This window comes from Scaptodrosophila lebanonensis, unplaced genomic scaffold (genome assembly GCF_003285725.1).
Source record: "Scaptodrosophila lebanonensis strain 11010-0011.00,11010-0021.00 unplaced genomic scaffold, SlebRS2 tig00000072-arrow-pilon, whole genome shotgun sequence".
Lineage (NCBI taxonomy): Eukaryota > Metazoa > Arthropoda > Insecta > Diptera > Drosophilidae > Scaptodrosophila > Scaptodrosophila lebanonensis.
Window position 1 is genome coordinate 3917962 of NW_022060558.1, and position 17667 is coordinate 3935628.

A 17667-nucleotide genomic window follows, 5' to 3' on the forward strand; every position below is an offset into this window, starting at 1 on the left:
CTACGGGTATCATAAAAATGTGTGTTTTAAGCCATTAGAAATATAACCCAAATACTAAGATGGCTGTTGCCTTTCGGTATCAAATTATTGTGTGAACGAACTGCTGGCCCGAACTACTTTGCTTTTCATTCCTTTTGGTTTTGGTTTTGTTTTTAAATACAGCGAATGTTCCACATCGCTTTTTGCAAGTTTTTTTTTTACAGTTTTTGTTGTTGTTCTTTTTTTCAGTCAGCATTGAGCTTGAAGCGGCTGATGGGCCTTTCTGACTACCATGAAAAGCATTTTACACATGGCAGCATTTTTTAATTTTCCAGCGCAGCTCTCAGAAATTCAAACACAAACACACACACACACACACACATACACTTGCACTTACTAATTAGAAATGAAAACGCGAGCTGCACATTTGCTCATTACGTTTTTGCTACCCATTGCCGTTTTATTTCCACACATATATTAACACACATACACACACAACATTCACAGTCAACGAGACGTCGCCATCGTTTGTTTAGCACTACAGCGTGTCAACACTATACAATATTCGCCCCAACTCCCCCCTGGCCATAAGGCGCATTGGCGTTTGTTTGAAAATAATAAACACCCCGACGCGCCGCCAACGTCTCCAGTGATGCATCAGCCAGATCCCCGCCCATGCTTAGCATGCGTCCGGTGTGGTTGCTGCACCGCCTGTAGTGCGACAGCTCCTGCCACAGAGACGCGTCGCAGCCCTGCGCCACGAAACTAGATCCTTCCGGCCTCCCCAGACTCTCGGCGAAGAGCGCAAAAGCACGCCAGTGGCTGCACTCGTTCCAGAAGCAACCTGGCTGTTGACTGCCCCAATTGGCATAGAAATCTGCATGGCCCAGTGGCAGATCGAAGCCGTAGCTGCCCACACTGGTGTGCAGGACCTCCACATAGTCGGCATCACCGCTGGCTACTCGCTCTCCCTCCCGGGCGTAGCGGAAGAAGGGCGACGCAGGATCCAGTGCTCGGATTATTCGCACACGGCCAGTCTGCACATGCTTGCCCGCAATGCCCGCCACATGAGCTCCCATGCTGAAGCCGATCAGCTGCAAATCCTCGAACCCCATGCCCGCCTCCCGATGCAGAAAGTCTATAAACTTGGCCACCACTTGGCCAACTGACTTCACGCGGTAACTGGCTGTGATGTAATCCGCAATGGCCCCACGACCCCAGTCCACTGTAAAGACGTTGTAGTTTCCTCCACCTCGGCCAGAGTAAACTGGCAGAAGAGTGCTGTAGATGTTGGCGTGTGCATTTCCCAGCCATCCGTGGATCAATATGCTAAAAAGAATATCAGATTGTTTGTAGCATTAGTAATATTTTATCAAACGCAACTATTTTGATTAGACGTAGCTCTAAACTCGATCTCATCTAAATCTTAACTCCCCTTTCGAAATATTCTGCTTCGAAATCTGGCTAAGCACTCTGCCAATTAATGATCGCCGAAAGTAAATCAGTTATCACTTCCTTAAATCTTTGCTCAGACTACAAGTATATGTAGTTTCCGAGTTCTTTCTTTTCAAGCACCTATCTATTATCTTTTCCTATAGCGTTTTTTCAAAATCCTTAGATGAATCGGTATAGACATGTCGGTTCTATGAACTTTGTTTTGATATATTACGATATCCGAACCATTTGGGATCTTTTTGACGTTTCGTCATAGCCATATCGTTGCCCTCTCTACTATATATCAAATGCTTTACTTTAACACTGAAGTGTGAATAAAAAATTTGATGACTAACGTTTTATGTTGTTCGGTTTCTGTATCGTTAATGTACATATATATAGTTCAAGTATTACGAATCAGTTCAAAGATAATGCAACTATAATAAATTTTTGAAGATTATCAATTTATCAAAAGGTTTTTCCAACGTTATACTGCTGCTCCATCTCGAGATGAGAACCATATTTGATTATTTGATTGGAAGCTACCTATTAATTGTTAATACTATTATAATTAATTGGGTAGTCAGATTGCTAAAATGCAGATGAGCTGCCGGCCCTTTTCAGTAATCAACGGAATTACAAATCATGCAGTATATAAACACAACTGATATTCTCTCAGTGTAACCGCATATACACATATAGTACATTATACACTCTGAATCAATGACACCGTGACTCACCGAGTGGGATTGAAGGGATTGAAGCGCGTTTGTCGCAGAGACTGTGCATCATACAGTTGCACATTTTCCACTTTGACATCTGTCGCATCTAGCACTCTGTTTGAATTGAGGCCAAAGGCCGTGCTCAGCGTGTTGCTTACCACGTGCGGCAGCACACGGCTCTGACCCTGCAGAGACGCCATTGGGTAAGTATGCAATTGGAAGTACGTCTGCCGCTCAGCATTGTACAGTAAATTATAGTTCTGCAGTCGCAGTAATTGTTCATCGAGCACATTTTGGTTGCCACTGCTGCTGCTGCCAAAGTTTTGTCTTTCCAATATTGGCAACATATTTGGGCTCATTAAAGTGTTGCTGCTGCTGCTGCTGCTGCTGCCCTTAGCTGTATTTTCCTTTTGTGTGTCATCAGTGTCACTGTCGTACTCATTTCCATTAAGCCGCAAACCCTCCCACACTTGCTTCGTCTGCTCCTCAATGACGGCACTTTCCACTTCATTTGGCGCTTTTACTTGTGCTTCTGCGGGTCGGATGCCTCCTCCTCCTCCTCCTTCTCGAACACCTCCCACTCTTTGACGTACACTTGGGAACTGCAACTGATTGTTTTCTATTGTCGGCCTCGCTGCAGTGGTAAAGTGTGCCGCCCGCTTCGTTGACTCACGGCTGCTTAGTCTGCCCATAGATTTCGGTTCTAGTCTTGTCGCAGAAGGCCACACTATAACGAAGGTGCAACGTTTCGAGAATGTGAGAGTGATGCATGCATTAGAAAGGAATATTGCATTCAGCTTCAAGCGCCTTTTACAGATGGCTCGTGTAGGCTGCGTGAATAGAATTTAAAGTAAAAGAGATCTTCTAGTGCTCGAATGCCTTGCATATACTACTAAGGAGAATATTGAATTTTTTACTTTGGGACACGTCTAAGACTTACTTCTAACTTGTTCTTGTCCTTTTATTATTATTTGTTCATTTCAATGTGTATTTTGTGCGATTTGCTAAACTTATTAAACTGCTGTGAACAAAATTAGTCCTTTTAACAGTAGAGTAACGTAAAAAGTTACTTCTCCGAGGATTCATTTATTTTAGTTGTACTTATTTTTTTTGTTGCAAGATTGATTGTCTCCCACCTTTAAATCATAAGAGATTTTTTACTGCCAGCCAATACTATGCACAACTTCAGCTTATTTTTTTTATTTTTTGGGAAAAGTTTGAGTTCAGACGGTATTCACAAATTGTTTACTTCGAATTCACTTTTTTCTGTAATAATCGGCATATTTGGCTAAGAAACCAAGTTCGGGAGATCGATTTCCAGCAAAAGTAGCTCGGAGCTCAATTGCATTCTTATGAAATATTTATCTATATTTAAAAAAGTGTAAAAACTTGCAATTCAAATATCAAACCACCTGCAATTAATGTGACTTTAACTCACAAAAAATCAATCGAAATGAGTTCAGGAAACGATTTCTGTATGACCGTAAATTGAAGAGCTGAATCTTTTTGAAAACCATAACAGCCATTTAACAAGAATCTGAAACATATCGATAATCACTGCACACTTATTGATGCCGTGTGAACTACACTTCGAGAAAATTAATGCAATTATTTGCGCACGATTTTGCATGGCAGCCATGACTTGTTGAGGCTAACATATACACATGAATATGTTTTTACACGGTTTTGATTTAACACGGTTTGAAAATTATGTTAAATATTAAATATGTTATATATAGTATAGTTACACGACTTTATTGCATTTAGCACGATACATTTTGCATATGATCAATGTCTTTTTTTGCACGGTTTAATTTTTACACGACTTTTTTGGGAGCCAATCTACCGTGTAAAAACGGAATTAGGTGTATATATATTTATACAGTTCTGCTGGCTTGTATAGAGACCTTCAGAGTCCGTTGACCACGTGTTCTTGGAAATATTGTTTTCCCAATATGTGTAGTATGTATGCATACGATAATCACCTGCTTGGCAAAGGAGCACGAGCCAGAGACCTTGCAGCATTATATCCAAAAGTTGTAATTTATCGGTGATATTTTAAAGTACTTCTCTGCAATTTCACAACTTTCACCGACACTCGCGATGCTACGTTGTTTTCAACTGGGAAGCCGTCGTTCGACTGCTGAACTGAGCCCACAATTTTAGCTTCCAGTTGTTGTGAAAAGTTTCATAAATAAATAAAAATAAAGCTAAAAGACTTTTGTTGAAGAACGTTGAAAATTGGGTGCTTGTTATGGCTTTACAGAGTTATTAATATGCTGCGATTCACACTTTAACTGTGGCTATGGTGGCTGCTCCGACCGATTTGTGCATAACAAGCAGTAATTGTTGCCCACTTCAACAGAAAACAACATTTACAAAACACGCGTCATTTGCTGATGATAATGTGTTAAGTCAACAAAAGTTTGGCGGTACAGCAGAATTTGTGCCACTGACCAAATTTCAGGAGATGGTACTTAGCACTTACCTTTGGGATAGGTCAATGTCCCAAACCCCCCACCGCAGACACAATTATCGTCTTTCCTGACGATGCTGTTTCGACTCGGCGCTTTTCCTCTCTTTGAAAACAAACAAAAATGATTTTATATTTTACAAAATGTCTGTAACGTCGCTAAAAATCGATCTCCATATCACTCAGTTATAGTTTTATTAGCATTAAATTTAAATAATAAATGTTTGATTTATTAAATGCATTTAATATTAATTTAGCAAGACAAGAAGAACTCTTCTCGTTCCAAAAGTTTTACGTGCAAGTCAATAGAAACAAAACAAATTTGAAAATAAATCCTCCTATACATGCATTACAGTTACTCGAGTACAAATTTATGTACATACTTATATACGAGCCCCATTACTAAATGGGGTACCATTAGCTTTCAACAGCTCAGCCAAATATCTAGGCTTGATACTAGATAGGAAGCTGGACTGGAACTTGAACATTGAAGACAGAGTGCGGAAAGCCACAATCGCACTCTATACCTGCAGAAAATCCATTGGACTGAAATGGGGCATGGCCCCCCATGTGGTCCACTGGCTATATACTGCAATAATCAGACCCATACTTTTATATGGTGTCTCCATATGGTGGCCATCCCTTTCGAAAAACTCATCTCTTCAGAGACTTAACAAAGTTCAGCGACAGGCTGAACTAACGATCTCGGGCGCTTTACGCACTACTCCAAATGATGCACTAGATGCAATTCTGGGAATACTCCCAATACATCTCATGGGAAAAATGAACGCCACGCTGGCGGCTCTTCGCATGAGAGAAACAAACCAGTGGTCAGAGGAATGCTTTGGTCATGCCAAAATTCTGAAGGGAAATGACAACATCCCATCAGTCACTGACCACTGCATCGCAGAAGAGTATCCACATACTCCTTTCCACACCATCATTCCCTCTAGGGAAGATTGGAACTTCGGCCCGCCAGGCCCAACCAATTCCATCAAAATATATACAGACGGTTCTAAGCTGGACAACCGCGTAGGCGGGGGTGTCTTCTGCGAAGAACTCGGAATCAGAAAAGCCTTCAGGCTACCGGATCACTGCAGTGTGTTCCAGGCGGAAGTAACAGCCATTCAAGAAGCTCTTCTTATACTGCCAAGCCCAGCCACACATACCAGAGAAATCTGCATTTACTCGGATAGCCAAGCGGCTATAAAATCCCTTAACGCCATCACGTCGAACTCGACGTCAGTACAGAACTGTCGCAAATCTCTTCACGAGATGGCAACACAGCTCTCTATATACCTCATTTGGGTCCCAGGCCATAGGGATATCGAGGGAAACTGCATAGCCGATGAGCTGGCAAGACACGGTACTACCGCCTCCCTCCTCCCAGACAAGGAGAGCGTCGGTACACCGATGGCCAGCTGTAAACTGTCAGTCCGAAACCACTTTGACTTGGTCGCCAATCAAATGTGGACCACCGACACAGACTCCTGTAAAATCACACGCCAAACATGGCCAATCCTCAACAAGAGACGATCTTCTGAACTCTGCAAACTGAGCAGAAGCCAATGCTCAGTCGTAATCAGAGCCATCACAGGGCACTGGCTGGTGGGCACCCATGCCGCCAGACTAGGGCTCCACCATAACGATTTCTGCAGAAGCTGCAGAGACGTGGAAGAGGAGGAAACGGTAACACACCTCTTCTGCGACTGCCCGGCCTTGTCAAGAACAAGACATCGATTCTTAGGAGACAGTCTCCTACCAAATCTATCGGCACTAGCAAACAAGAAGCCGATAGACATCTTCAAGTTCATCCAGGCAGCTGGATGGACGTAATACTCGCGCAGACATGCAGCCAAACACGGGTATTTTGGGAAGTGGACTTGTCCATGCGGTATCACAACGGGCCAATCTACAAGGCCTAAGTGAGTCGGGGTGCATACCCTGGCTGCCGCTCCGACCGACCGACCGACCGATATACGAGTACTTTGTTCTCCAAATTCATTTGTGATGCCCTTAGATGCTTTAATGGTTAGTTTATTCCCTTTTAATTAATTTATGCAAAATGTGTTTTATTTGTTTGCGCGGAGACAATAATATCAACCGAATCCTTAAAGTAAGCTGTTCTTAATTTGTATTATGCTCCGTTTCCACGCTAGTTGTGATAGGCACTTTTCAATTTAGAGCTTGAGAAACACTTTTCACACAAACTTGGACACACCCTTCAATTATTGAGCTAGAAAATGAAGAACATCTGACTTGGTAGTGTCCTAGGGCTTTGTCTCTGGTAACAGATTGAATAAACCGAATACCAAAATGGACTTGCAATCAATGCTAATCTTGCAACTTATTGTAAAAAGCTTAGTGCTCCGTACCTGCGTCGCAGAGGCACACAATTCATATTAAAGCTGCTGCAAACAATATAAATGTGGTCGTTTATTGTATTCAGTACATGAAATGGCATACAATTAGATTTGTACAAAAATGTAACAGGTCGAAGGAGGCGTGGCAGACACCACAAAATATATTCATACATGAGTATGTTCTTCATCAGCATGAGAAGACGAGTCGATGTAGCCTGTCTGTCTGTCTGTCTGTCTGTTCGTTCGTATGAACACATAGATCTCAGGGACTATACGAACTAGAGACTCAATACCTCTGTAAATATACCCTTTAAATGAGTTTGAATCCTATGTGAGGTATAACCGAAAAACAAAACTTTTTTTCAATTTAGTTCATTTACCAGTATTTATATATTTATATTACAATTCTACTCATATGAATGTACAAAGTCTTTGCACCCGACCTTAGCATTTCCACTTGGTTTTATCTGTGGCTGTTGGGAAACAGTTCAAATTTTATGCCTACTGCCATAACATTTTAATAAACGTCTATTTGTATTTTTTTTGGATTACTTTCAGGTAAGTTGATAATACAGGAAGCGGCACTTCCTCAAACAAATATGGCGGCAGTCGTTAAGACCGCCATTTTGAACACCAAAGACGCATGCATTTCTTGTGGCTGAGCTGAGCTGTGCGGAGGACTTCTATGCAGCATTGTGACGCGGTGAATCGTGCAATTTTTTTATCATCGTAAACTAATCAGCCGACGTGAAGAACGTGACGAAAACAAAAAACTGTGAAATGTCAAAAGGTAAAAAATCGTCGCATTATCTCGAGTGCACAAGGCACACAGCAGCCCCCCATTTCAAAAACGAGCCGAAGTGCACACACTTATGAATGTGTGCCTCGATTTACTGCAGCGATAACAGATTTATTAAATATAGGAACAGAGGCAGGCGATTGAAATGCTGAATTGAATCTGCAGAAGCAGGAGCTGACATTCAGGCTCAGGCAAATGTTGCTTTGCATTGTTGTCGAGCGGAAAGTTCAATGTCCAATGTTTGTGAAACATTTGCGTTTGCATTCCATAATGCAACACTCAGACGGGATTTGCCAGAAACAATAAAGCAACATTATCGAACATACAAAGGGCTAAAAGACGGGAGGGATTATTGTTGATTATATAGGCGCATAAACGAGTATCCAGTATGTGTGTGTATTGGGCGGTGGCTTTGTTTGCCTTTTACTTATTGCTGCGAGCTCAAAAATGTCAGTCGAGTGACTTTTATTACTTGTACGTACTGCCGCCTTACTTCAGCTTTTAGCCAAGTGTTGGTGGGAGTAGGAGAAGGGGTCGAGACTATTTGCCCGCAGAATACTTGAGAGCAGGCTTGGTGTCAGCATTTATCACACAAGTGTCTCGGAGTGGGGCGGCGGGGCTGCGGCTGAAGCATTTTTCAAGAGCTACTTCACTTGCCTTGCATGTCTGCTTTGCATCCTGCCAGAGCCGCACAACAAGGACAACAGTTTGGCATTCCTTTTCCGCTGCTGTCTTACATGAAATGCATGGAGATGATCAAATTTAGCTTCAAGAGTTTTATGGCGAAATTGGCATTAAGGAACATAGACTTTCATATTTCTCTACTTAGAAATGTGTGCCTTCGCCTTTCTGCTTTAAAGTATAAGTTAGTTAGTCCTGTGGTAGTCGAAATCACTGCCTCATCTCCTTCAATATTTTATTGGCTTCGTAATTTTATGGCATCCTGGAGTTTGCTATAAAAAGCTCGGTGAAAGCTTTCTTTTAGTCAAGCCTTCAACATTTCTGCTGAACTGTAGAACTTTATGAAACTCACAAGTCGCGGCAGTGCTTAAAGCCTTTGCAGAGCTTTCGACGCAAGGAAGCTCCGTGTGAGAGCTTCAGGGTCCTTCAGGGAACTTACTACGATACTAACTTGGAAGCTTCTAATTTATTTTCCTGATCAAATACAAGTATTCAACTTGTTTACATAAAAAACAACGTAATGGAGTAATTATATTCGCTCTTGTTAATTTTTACATAAACTGCTTTTACTTTTTGGCTTAAATTAATCAGTTAGGTGCTGAAAGAAAGCTTGTATCAATTTTTATCGAAACCAGCATTGTTTTAGTTAGATCCTGAAAGAATGCTCTATGATATAGAGTCTATATCATCGTGTGTATATAAAAGGCTCTTAAACAGGAAAAGAAAACCTCGTCTTGCTTAGCTCTAATTTAGTGTTTCTATGAGTCGCCTGTACCGAATTCAATTACGAATCATCGACCCCCCACAGCCCTTAGTAAGCCACCACCAAAATTGTTCGCCTAAGGCTAAATTATTTGCTATTTTCCCCCTGAGTGCTACTGTGTCTAGCCTTTTTGTACATAAATAATTAGTTTTAACCCTTCATTCGGGCATGTACTTGCTCCGTAATAGGCGGCAGTTAACTTTTGGCGTCAACATACTCAAATGATTGTGCACTCTGCAAGGATGAAAGGTAAAAGCGCAAAGCTCCTCTTGCCCCTCGTCCCTTTCCTGGCACCGTCAGCGTCGCTTTCAACATTGTTGTCAATTTTTCACTATACATTTCCGGCAAGGCTGCTAGGTTGCTCTATTCAAAGCACTCGACGGAGGACTCCTTGCGGCCGCTCTCCTTCGTGGCTGGCACTTTAGTTTTAAGCACCACTTGACGGGCGGACGCTTAGCCTATGAGCTTAAGCATTGCATCTGCTCCTCTCCATCTCTCCCTCTCTCTTGCACACACATCCACACACTTGCCTGCTGTCAGTTACAACTTGGCTGCATTTCAGATTTGTTCTGCCCTTTTTGGAGTGCATTTTTGGAATTACCGGCCGGCCGGTTATGGCGATGCCACCCTTTTCCACGTGACGCGACGAATCGTTTGCTTTGAAATGTGAGCCAATTTCTTTATGTTGTACCCCAGTTGTTTGTCGTGCCACACCTTTTAATTAAAGAAATTACTTGGCCAACAAACTGAAGCCACAGTCTCCCGAGATAGAGAATACATTTGTGGACAGCTTGTCTAGCAACTGTGAATTGAAAAGTATTTGTCGCATTCTATTTGTTGCATTTTTATGCAACCACTCGGGTCCGGGTCCTTGACATTTTTGTACGCGTCGGGTACCGGTTTTCTATGGCTATAACTTGAATTTGTTCTATTTTGTGCCAACATTTAACAAACAGACAAAGGCATTTGTAAAGCACTTCGCTGAACCCTTGAGCTTTTCCAAACATTTTGATGTGCGTTTTCAGTTCTTACTTCCGCTTTGTGCGCTCCATTTACGTCATATGTGCCGTGTTATATTTTACGTACGTATGTATATATGTATGTGTATGTTCTGTGCTCTGCGCAATTATGTTTGCGTGTAAGAGTGTCGGTGTGTATGCGCTGGTCGTCCTTTTTATTTTTAGGTCACCGTCATTTCCGTTTTTTTTTTTTTTTATATATATTTTTATCATCATTATCCGCTTGAACTTTTTTCCTACGTACTTATCTACTCTTCTGATTTAACGGGGTAAGCTTATTAAATAGGCGAACCTATTTAAAGGATAGGCCTGTTGTTGTACACATGTGTATTAAATTACTAGTCTGTTTATCCATCCTTATATTGGCAATTTAAACATAAAAATATAGGTGTTTATCAAAGGCGAAACAGATATATTTCCTATTTTTTGTTAGTGTTCCACTTCTTCTGGACATAACACAATAACACTTATAATATTTAATTTTAAAAGAATTTTGTATGAATTGAAGGCAACAATTAAATGCTACATAATCGTATAACGTTCTACCTATCCTAATGCACCATTATCACTAATATGTAACAGGCATATTCTTGTGGATTCAAACTACACAAATCTTTTGGGTATTTTTGAAATACTTGTATGTATGCAAATTCATTCACTTTGACTTATCACATCCAAGACAAGACAGCACAGAATTCTTTGTGGATTTCGGCTACTTTTGAACTTGTTTGCCATCACATTTCATTCAAAGATCTTATGATTAATGATTTATTAAAATATGTTATCACTCACGGAATCCCAGAACTTTTTGTCGCATAATAATGGCTACCTCAAGCATAGTTAGGCGCTGTCAATTTCTCAAAGCAAACACACGCCTAACCAATTTAGAAGTAGAACCCTGGAGCGTGCACACTTCATCCCAAAAAGGATGCTGGGATATCCGATGCAGCTGTAACGCAGGCTGCAACTCTTTAGTTTACAGACAAAAACAACAACAAATATTATAATCATGTGTACCCTTATCAGATCCTTGATGGCATTAAAAAATGCCAACCCCTAGCCATAAATGCAGTTCATTGAATTTCGTGCTCGTTGTTTCGATTTCATGCGAAATCTCCATCCGTACATCTTTTAGTTTTTGCTGTAGCTGTTGTAGTTGTTGTTGTTCATGGTTTGCTCTCTGGTCGGTCTTGTTGCAAATCGTTGTCATCTTGTATGGATTTTTTTTTTGTTTCGTACCACACTCCAGTGCCCCTTCACGCCCTGCCACATATTTAGGGGTTGGTTTTTTGGGCAACTGCTGGGCTATTGTTGAGCTGTTGCTGCACTGCAGCCGCCTTCATCATCCATCCAGCCAGCCAACAGGCCAGCCGTCCATCCATCCATCCATCCATCCATCCATCCTTCCTCAGCAGCAACCCATCTGCTACAATTTGGCAATGGAACAGTGCGCGCCGTATTTTCGACCACCGTCACCCGAAAGTTGGCGGTGGCGGCTTTTCGTTGTGGGTGGTGTTGATGTCAGAGAGATTTCGGGGAGTGGCTGCAATTTTTGATTTATTGCGTACGGAACACATTTTATGGCTAAAATATGCAGCCTATTAGCTAAGCTTTAAAATATGGACTACACGATTCCTTGCATTGAGTTGGTTGCCCCTTTTCGGCAGCTGTCGATGGCAATTCTTGCGGAACTGCAGACCCATTTATGTGTTTAACAAATTCATTTGTGCACATCCTTTGCATTTTAAAGCGCGTTCCAAGTGTCAAAATGTTTCTCCTCGGCTTTTGTCTATACAACGCTTTCTTGCTCTCGCCCCCTACGCTCCTTGGCTCTCTTTTGCACGTTTCTATAGCTCTCGCTCTATCGCTCTGGGCCGCTCACTCGGTCTGGCGCAAGCAGAAAACGGGGCCCGGCGCCTTATTTGCAGCATCCTGCTTATCCATTTTACTGATATCAAATACAGACACACACACACACACACTCTCTCACGCGCGTACATTTGTGTGTCTGTGTATATGAGTGTGTGTGGGGTTGTGTATAGGTTGCTGTTTCTGTTGTCGTTGGCTGCTGCTTTGAATTAAAAATGGAAAATTGATTTTTCCTCTTCTATGTGTATGTGTTTGTGTGTGTATGTATGTGCCTGCGCCTATGTGCGTGTGTGTGTGTGTGTGTATGTATGTATTGTTAAGTGTGCGTGTACGCTTTTCTTATGCCCCTGCTTATACCGGAAATTTTCATGCTTTGCGGTTAAGCTTTCCCATTTATTTTTTAACCGGGCGCAGCTCCTTTCGAAAGTAGAAACGGACGCTTAACAATGTTAATGCCCCGACTCAGCAGTACAATTTATTTCAAATACAATACTGCTGTGACAGGACAATATCACTGGCAAACGTTGCTTGTAATCCATGATCCATCCACACCTTTATTTCAAGATCAGAAAAGGAATGGCATGGCCTATCCAAAGTGAATTCACACTATGCTCCAAAACAAATTAGTCATGACACTGGACGCCCATCAATAAGTAATAATAATTTTTTATTAATGTTGGTTTTGGTATAGAAAGTTTTCCGCCTCGCTAGACGCTTTCATTCTATCGTCCGTCGTTTGTTCGAGAAATTGCACGTACGAAAACCCAAAGTTGACTGAAAGGCAACCAACGCTCGACAAATGGCAGCAGCAGTAAAGCAGCAGCACCAGCAGCAGTTAAATATGTGAGGGTTGTCGACCATAGAGGAGCGGAGCACGCATTTCCTTCCAAAGCTACGACTGTATTGAAAACTCTCCCCTGCAAAACGCGAGGGTTGCTCACCGCGCCGAAGCAGACGCAATCCCTCAACATAATTGTCCCGCTTTTGAATATTTCAAAGACAAGGCAGATTTTTCGCTGTGTATCTTTCTGTACACTCACATTTGCGCATGGGGGTGGTTTTTCGCACATCATTTCCAATAGAGAGCCCAGCCAGCTAGCTGAGCTGAGCAGCTAGCAGTCTTTTAGCCAACCCCCATTGTTGTGATATATAGACATTTTCAAACGACTTCGACTTAACGTCGACGCCGACGCAGACTGAGACTGCAACTACGACTGCGACGTCTCAGGAAAACGTCGCGTCGGTCACTTGGCGTTCAAATAATGTGACGTTCAACTTGCACTTTATGCTCGATGCAGCTTCGGAGCGTTCCATTTTCAATCCTGTTCTCCCATTTCCAAGCATCAAACGCCCTCTCGTTAATAAAAGTTAAATGTAAAAACAATAAAGTTGCTCCATATGCTGCAGTTTGCCAAACCCTTCGCACCCTGCCTCCCTCACACAACACACTCCCACCCTCCATGTTCTCATCCTCACGCCCCATTTTCATTTTCTCAATTTTGTGGTATTTTTCTCAATGAAAATTCGCGCACCGACATCTACCGGTGCCTGGGCCCGGCATAATTCAGTGCTCGTCTCATACATACATACATACATATGTACATACTCCTCTATATAGAACGCGATATTGCAATTCGGTATCCTCGAACATAAATTTTAGCGCCTCATAGTTTCGCATTTTGGGCAGAAATATGTATGTATGAAAAGAGAGAGAGACATGGAGCGAGAGGGAGGTGGATAGGATAGGGAATGTTGAGGAGAAGGGCGATATGAATGCTATCTACTATCTACGCTGTAAGGTGCGGGAAATGGATGCAATTTGTTTCCTGCCTGGACTAACAAATTTGTTGCCATAACCTTTTGTGTCATTGTTATAATGGTCACAATTGTCGGCAACCCATGGCTTAGTGGTCACTTAAATTAGTCACCATTTTGTGGCACTTCCGCTGCCATTTGCATGCTCAGGTATTTAATGCATTCTGGTACACTTTGTGGCGCTAATTAAATGATATATAGAAATATAAATAACTTCTGCACGATGCGATTGTGATACAATTTCTGTAAACATAGATGCGTACCAATGTAGATGATTTGGAGAGGCTATTCCATTTGCGTCGAAGTCATTCAATACAAATATAATTATTAATATTGAAGAGTTACATTTTGAAATACCTGCAAGAGTTTAATGTCCCTGACCAATACCTTCCATTCAAGTTTTTGCCATATTAGTACCTTTCTTTTCAAAAGCCTGTATGTGGTCGTGAGTGCGAGCTTTGGAAATGTTTACTACATCATAAGATATACATATATTTGAAAGCTATATCTTGCCCTAGAATATTTTTTAAATGGTTCTCTCAAATAGTATCTCTAGTTCCATTTGGTGTGAAATAGAAACATACTTGAAATAATGTGCAGCATACTTTTGGGGGCTAAGAATTAAATTTTGCACGCAACTTTTGTTGAAAATGATTTTCCCCTAAAATACCATCACTAATAAATAAATAATGATAAATCAATTATAAATAAATAAATTATAAATAAATAAATAAAGATGAAAATTGGAAGGAAAAAACTTTTAAAATTTAATCGAGAATTGATCAGAATTACGTTCAGCGAATAAGCACCAATAATCATAATACTCTTACAAATTTTTAAAAATAGCTTATTGCCTCGTAAAAGCAATTTTTACAACTGTGGTGGGCTGTTTATTTGACGCATTTAAAATATGTGGGCATACAAATTCGACGGACCAAAAGTAGGACCCAACATGCGCACTTGTTAATGTTTCTAATCGAATTACAGTTGAGGTGCTGCGCTTGCCACACTTCCTGTCACCCCCACTGCCAAAATCGCCCCCTGTGCTGATGTCACCGCAACGGTAACAATGGCCTAGAAAATCCACTAGTAATTTGGTTAGCCAAATAGTAGTATGCCTTGCAGGTAACAGAGGATCTCTGGTAAATACGACGAGCATAATATTCAATAATCCGCTAAATTCTGAACAGACATTTCATGTATGCCATGGCTAGCCTAAATACCTATAACTCATCATCAAACTCATCAATACATGCCTGATATCAATGTGGCAAAGATTTCGGCTAGCAGCCATAAAAATGCCAAAAATCTTCCAAAGTATATTTGTGCCACACGACGCACGCAACAACAAAAATACATACAACAATGCTACATATAATGCCGAGCATCTTGTACTCTGTCCAGCGGCGACGTTTGATTGAATTATATTGCAATTTATATCAATATTTTTGGTATCCTTCGGCATAATTTCCTGCACGCGTGACACACGTCGTCTGCCTCGCCTGCCTCGCTGCCCCCGCGGAGTCCAAAAATCAATAACGCACTTGCCCCCGACGCTGAAGTCGACGCTGACGTCGACGAAGGCATCGTCTCACGTTTAGTGACGTGCCACGCGCTTTTGCAATGAGAGTCATTTGTTGTTGATTGCACAGACAATATTATTTATTTTTCCTTTCCTGCCATCTGACAAAAACGCACCTTCAGTTTAGTTTATATCCCTAATGCGAGAATTTCCCAGATTTGGAGGGATATTTCCTTCCCCTCAATCGCGGCCAATGCGCAAACTCATTGGAAGTGGACAGAACGAAAGTACAGTTGAAATCTCTAATATGTCTAAAGCACGAAGTTGGACGAGATGGATATGAGAATAGATGGGTGCGCTTGCGCCTTTTTAAAATCCTCAATGACCGACTAGGTAATTAACAACTGACTGGAATTAATTGAGTCAGTTTTGTTGTGAGGCAGATCTCCCAAGCTTAGCGTCACTGTAAATTTGTGTGACCACTGCTTTTCAAATATTGCACTGCTTGCACTGCTTGTTCAAATGCGGCGCTTCTTAAACTGTAACACGCTGGGTTGCGCACTCATTCGAAAATTCAAATATTTTAAAACTAAAACTGTTAAATCCGATTTTAAGAAAGATTAATAAATTTTTAAAAGATTTATGTTTTTTAATCTTATTTATCAGTAATTATGATTTTTAAAATTATTTTTGCACTGTTTCCACGTTTATTGTTACGATAAAAGGCTATAAAATAATACTTTTAATTTAACTTTATTTCAAATCGTATTCAAATAATTATGTGTTTGCTTCCAAATGAGTTTCATTCCAATTTATCGCATTCGCGTGCTTATCGTATACATTCCGAGCAGGCCAATTGTGAAACGAAAATTCGTTTGTGCGCGCATCCTTTTTGCGAATTCCAATAACTCCGGCCGGGACTGTTTGCTTCTTACTTTTTCTTCTTCTTGCCGTCTAAAAAATGGACAAAAACATAAATGTCCATATTGACTCTACAATGACGTCGGCGTATTAATTCGCACACGACCTCCAAGCTAAACATTATAGGGGCAATATATGACATTTCTCAGTCCAATTGGAAATGCCATATATGCGCCACAAACACTCGGGATACTCTCCAAAAGCAAATAATATTTAAATCTTGATTCAGTATTCTCAAATGCAATTCGAAATGCGTGCCGAAGGTGCTTTGTTCAAGCAAGTAGGGCCACACACAGAGCAACCGCCGACAAGGCGGCATGAGCGGCAACCATCTTGCCGTTGGCCTTGCCACCGGGCTTTGAACTGGACCCTGCACCAGCGGTTCTAGCGGACGGCTTTTTATCGTCTGCAAGCATAGAAAATTTTCAAAAGAATAGATTTTGTTTGCCCATTGAAAAAGCCTAGTGAAAATTTTCCACGCCTCACAGCTCGACAAAAGCGAAGAATGAAATATCGGAGCCGTCGAATGAAGCCAAAATTTAAATACTTTAGGATTCGAAAATCTACAATCGTTGGATTCTCGCGTGGAAAATACTAAACTATTGCATCAACTTACCATCAGCAGGTGCTGGACCAGACGCATCACCTTGAATAGCCTCTATTAGTCCTGGTGGGTTTGTGTACTTTTGATTAAACGTCAACATCTGTAATCACAGTTTTTGATTATATCGTGTCGAAACTACGATATCTGTACTATTATTTGACTTACCTTACGTATGGGAGGCGGATACCCCTTCCGTGTCTCAACAATTTCACATGGAGGAGGATTTTTGGTATAACTATTTGAGGAGTTTTAAATTATGTTACGGTTGTTAGGACCTTTCCAAGCAATACTTACTATACATCATCGCGTGTTAGGCTCTGACGTAATATATAAAGACACTCCAAAGTGAAGCCAGTAATTGTGAATATAATTATGGGAAGTGCCTGCAAAATTAAATATAAAGTTCAAAATAATGATTATTAAAATCTTTGTTTTTATTTCAAAATGTTTGTCGTTCCTGGCTTAATAATTTCCAGTTATATATGTATATTGAAGACAAAAGAACTACAAAAGAAAATACATATGCAATGAGATAGAAATTTGAAAATGTAGAAATTCAAAGCAAACGAACTAACTGCTCATTCTTCTTAAGCCGCCCCGACAACTCTGAGCGTCTGCATTTTACAACACTGCTCTTGCGTATCCTAAATTTCCTGGCAGAGGACAACCCTTGGCCCAGTTGCCTGACAGCTGTCTGTGCTGT

The 17667-nt window shown here is 41.2% G+C and overlaps 3 protein-coding genes across 6 annotated transcripts in view; 1 reads left to right on the forward strand and 2 right to left on the reverse strand.

The window, feature by feature from the left end:
- The window catches only part of LOC115625246 (RNA-binding protein Musashi homolog Rbp6), a 160879-nt gene that overhangs the window by 131334 nt on the left and 11878 nt on the right, over window positions 1-17667 (forward strand). The gene's annotated exons all lie outside the window — the stretch shown is intronic.
- On the reverse strand, window positions 534-2827 carry LOC115625372 (endothelial lipase). The gene is made up of 2 exons (XM_030520409.1): window positions 2154-2827; window positions 534-1308 (listed from the first exon to the last, which is right to left on the reverse strand). Exons 1-2 carry the CDS (start codon window positions 2825-2827, stop codon window positions 534-536), a joined length of 1449 nt encoding a protein of 482 aa, XP_030376269.1.
- Window positions 16174-17667, reverse strand: part of LOC115625249 — a 30101-nt gene continuing 28607 nt past the window's right edge. The window contains exons 4-7 of one of the 2 annotated variants that reach the window (XM_030520243.1): window positions 17259-17347; window positions 17130-17199; window positions 16977-17064; window positions 16174-16393 (exon numbers count right to left, since the gene is read on the reverse strand). In XM_030520243.1, the coding sequence (XP_030376103.1) occupies window positions 16371-16393; window positions 16977-17064; window positions 17130-17199; window positions 17259-17347 (270 nt within the window). In that variant the 3' untranslated portion in view covers window positions 16174-16370. Of the gene's footprint in view, window positions 16767-16976; window positions 17065-17129; window positions 17200-17258; window positions 17348-17667 lie in introns of both variants that reach the window. The other variant, XM_030520242.1, reaches the window with a different exon arrangement.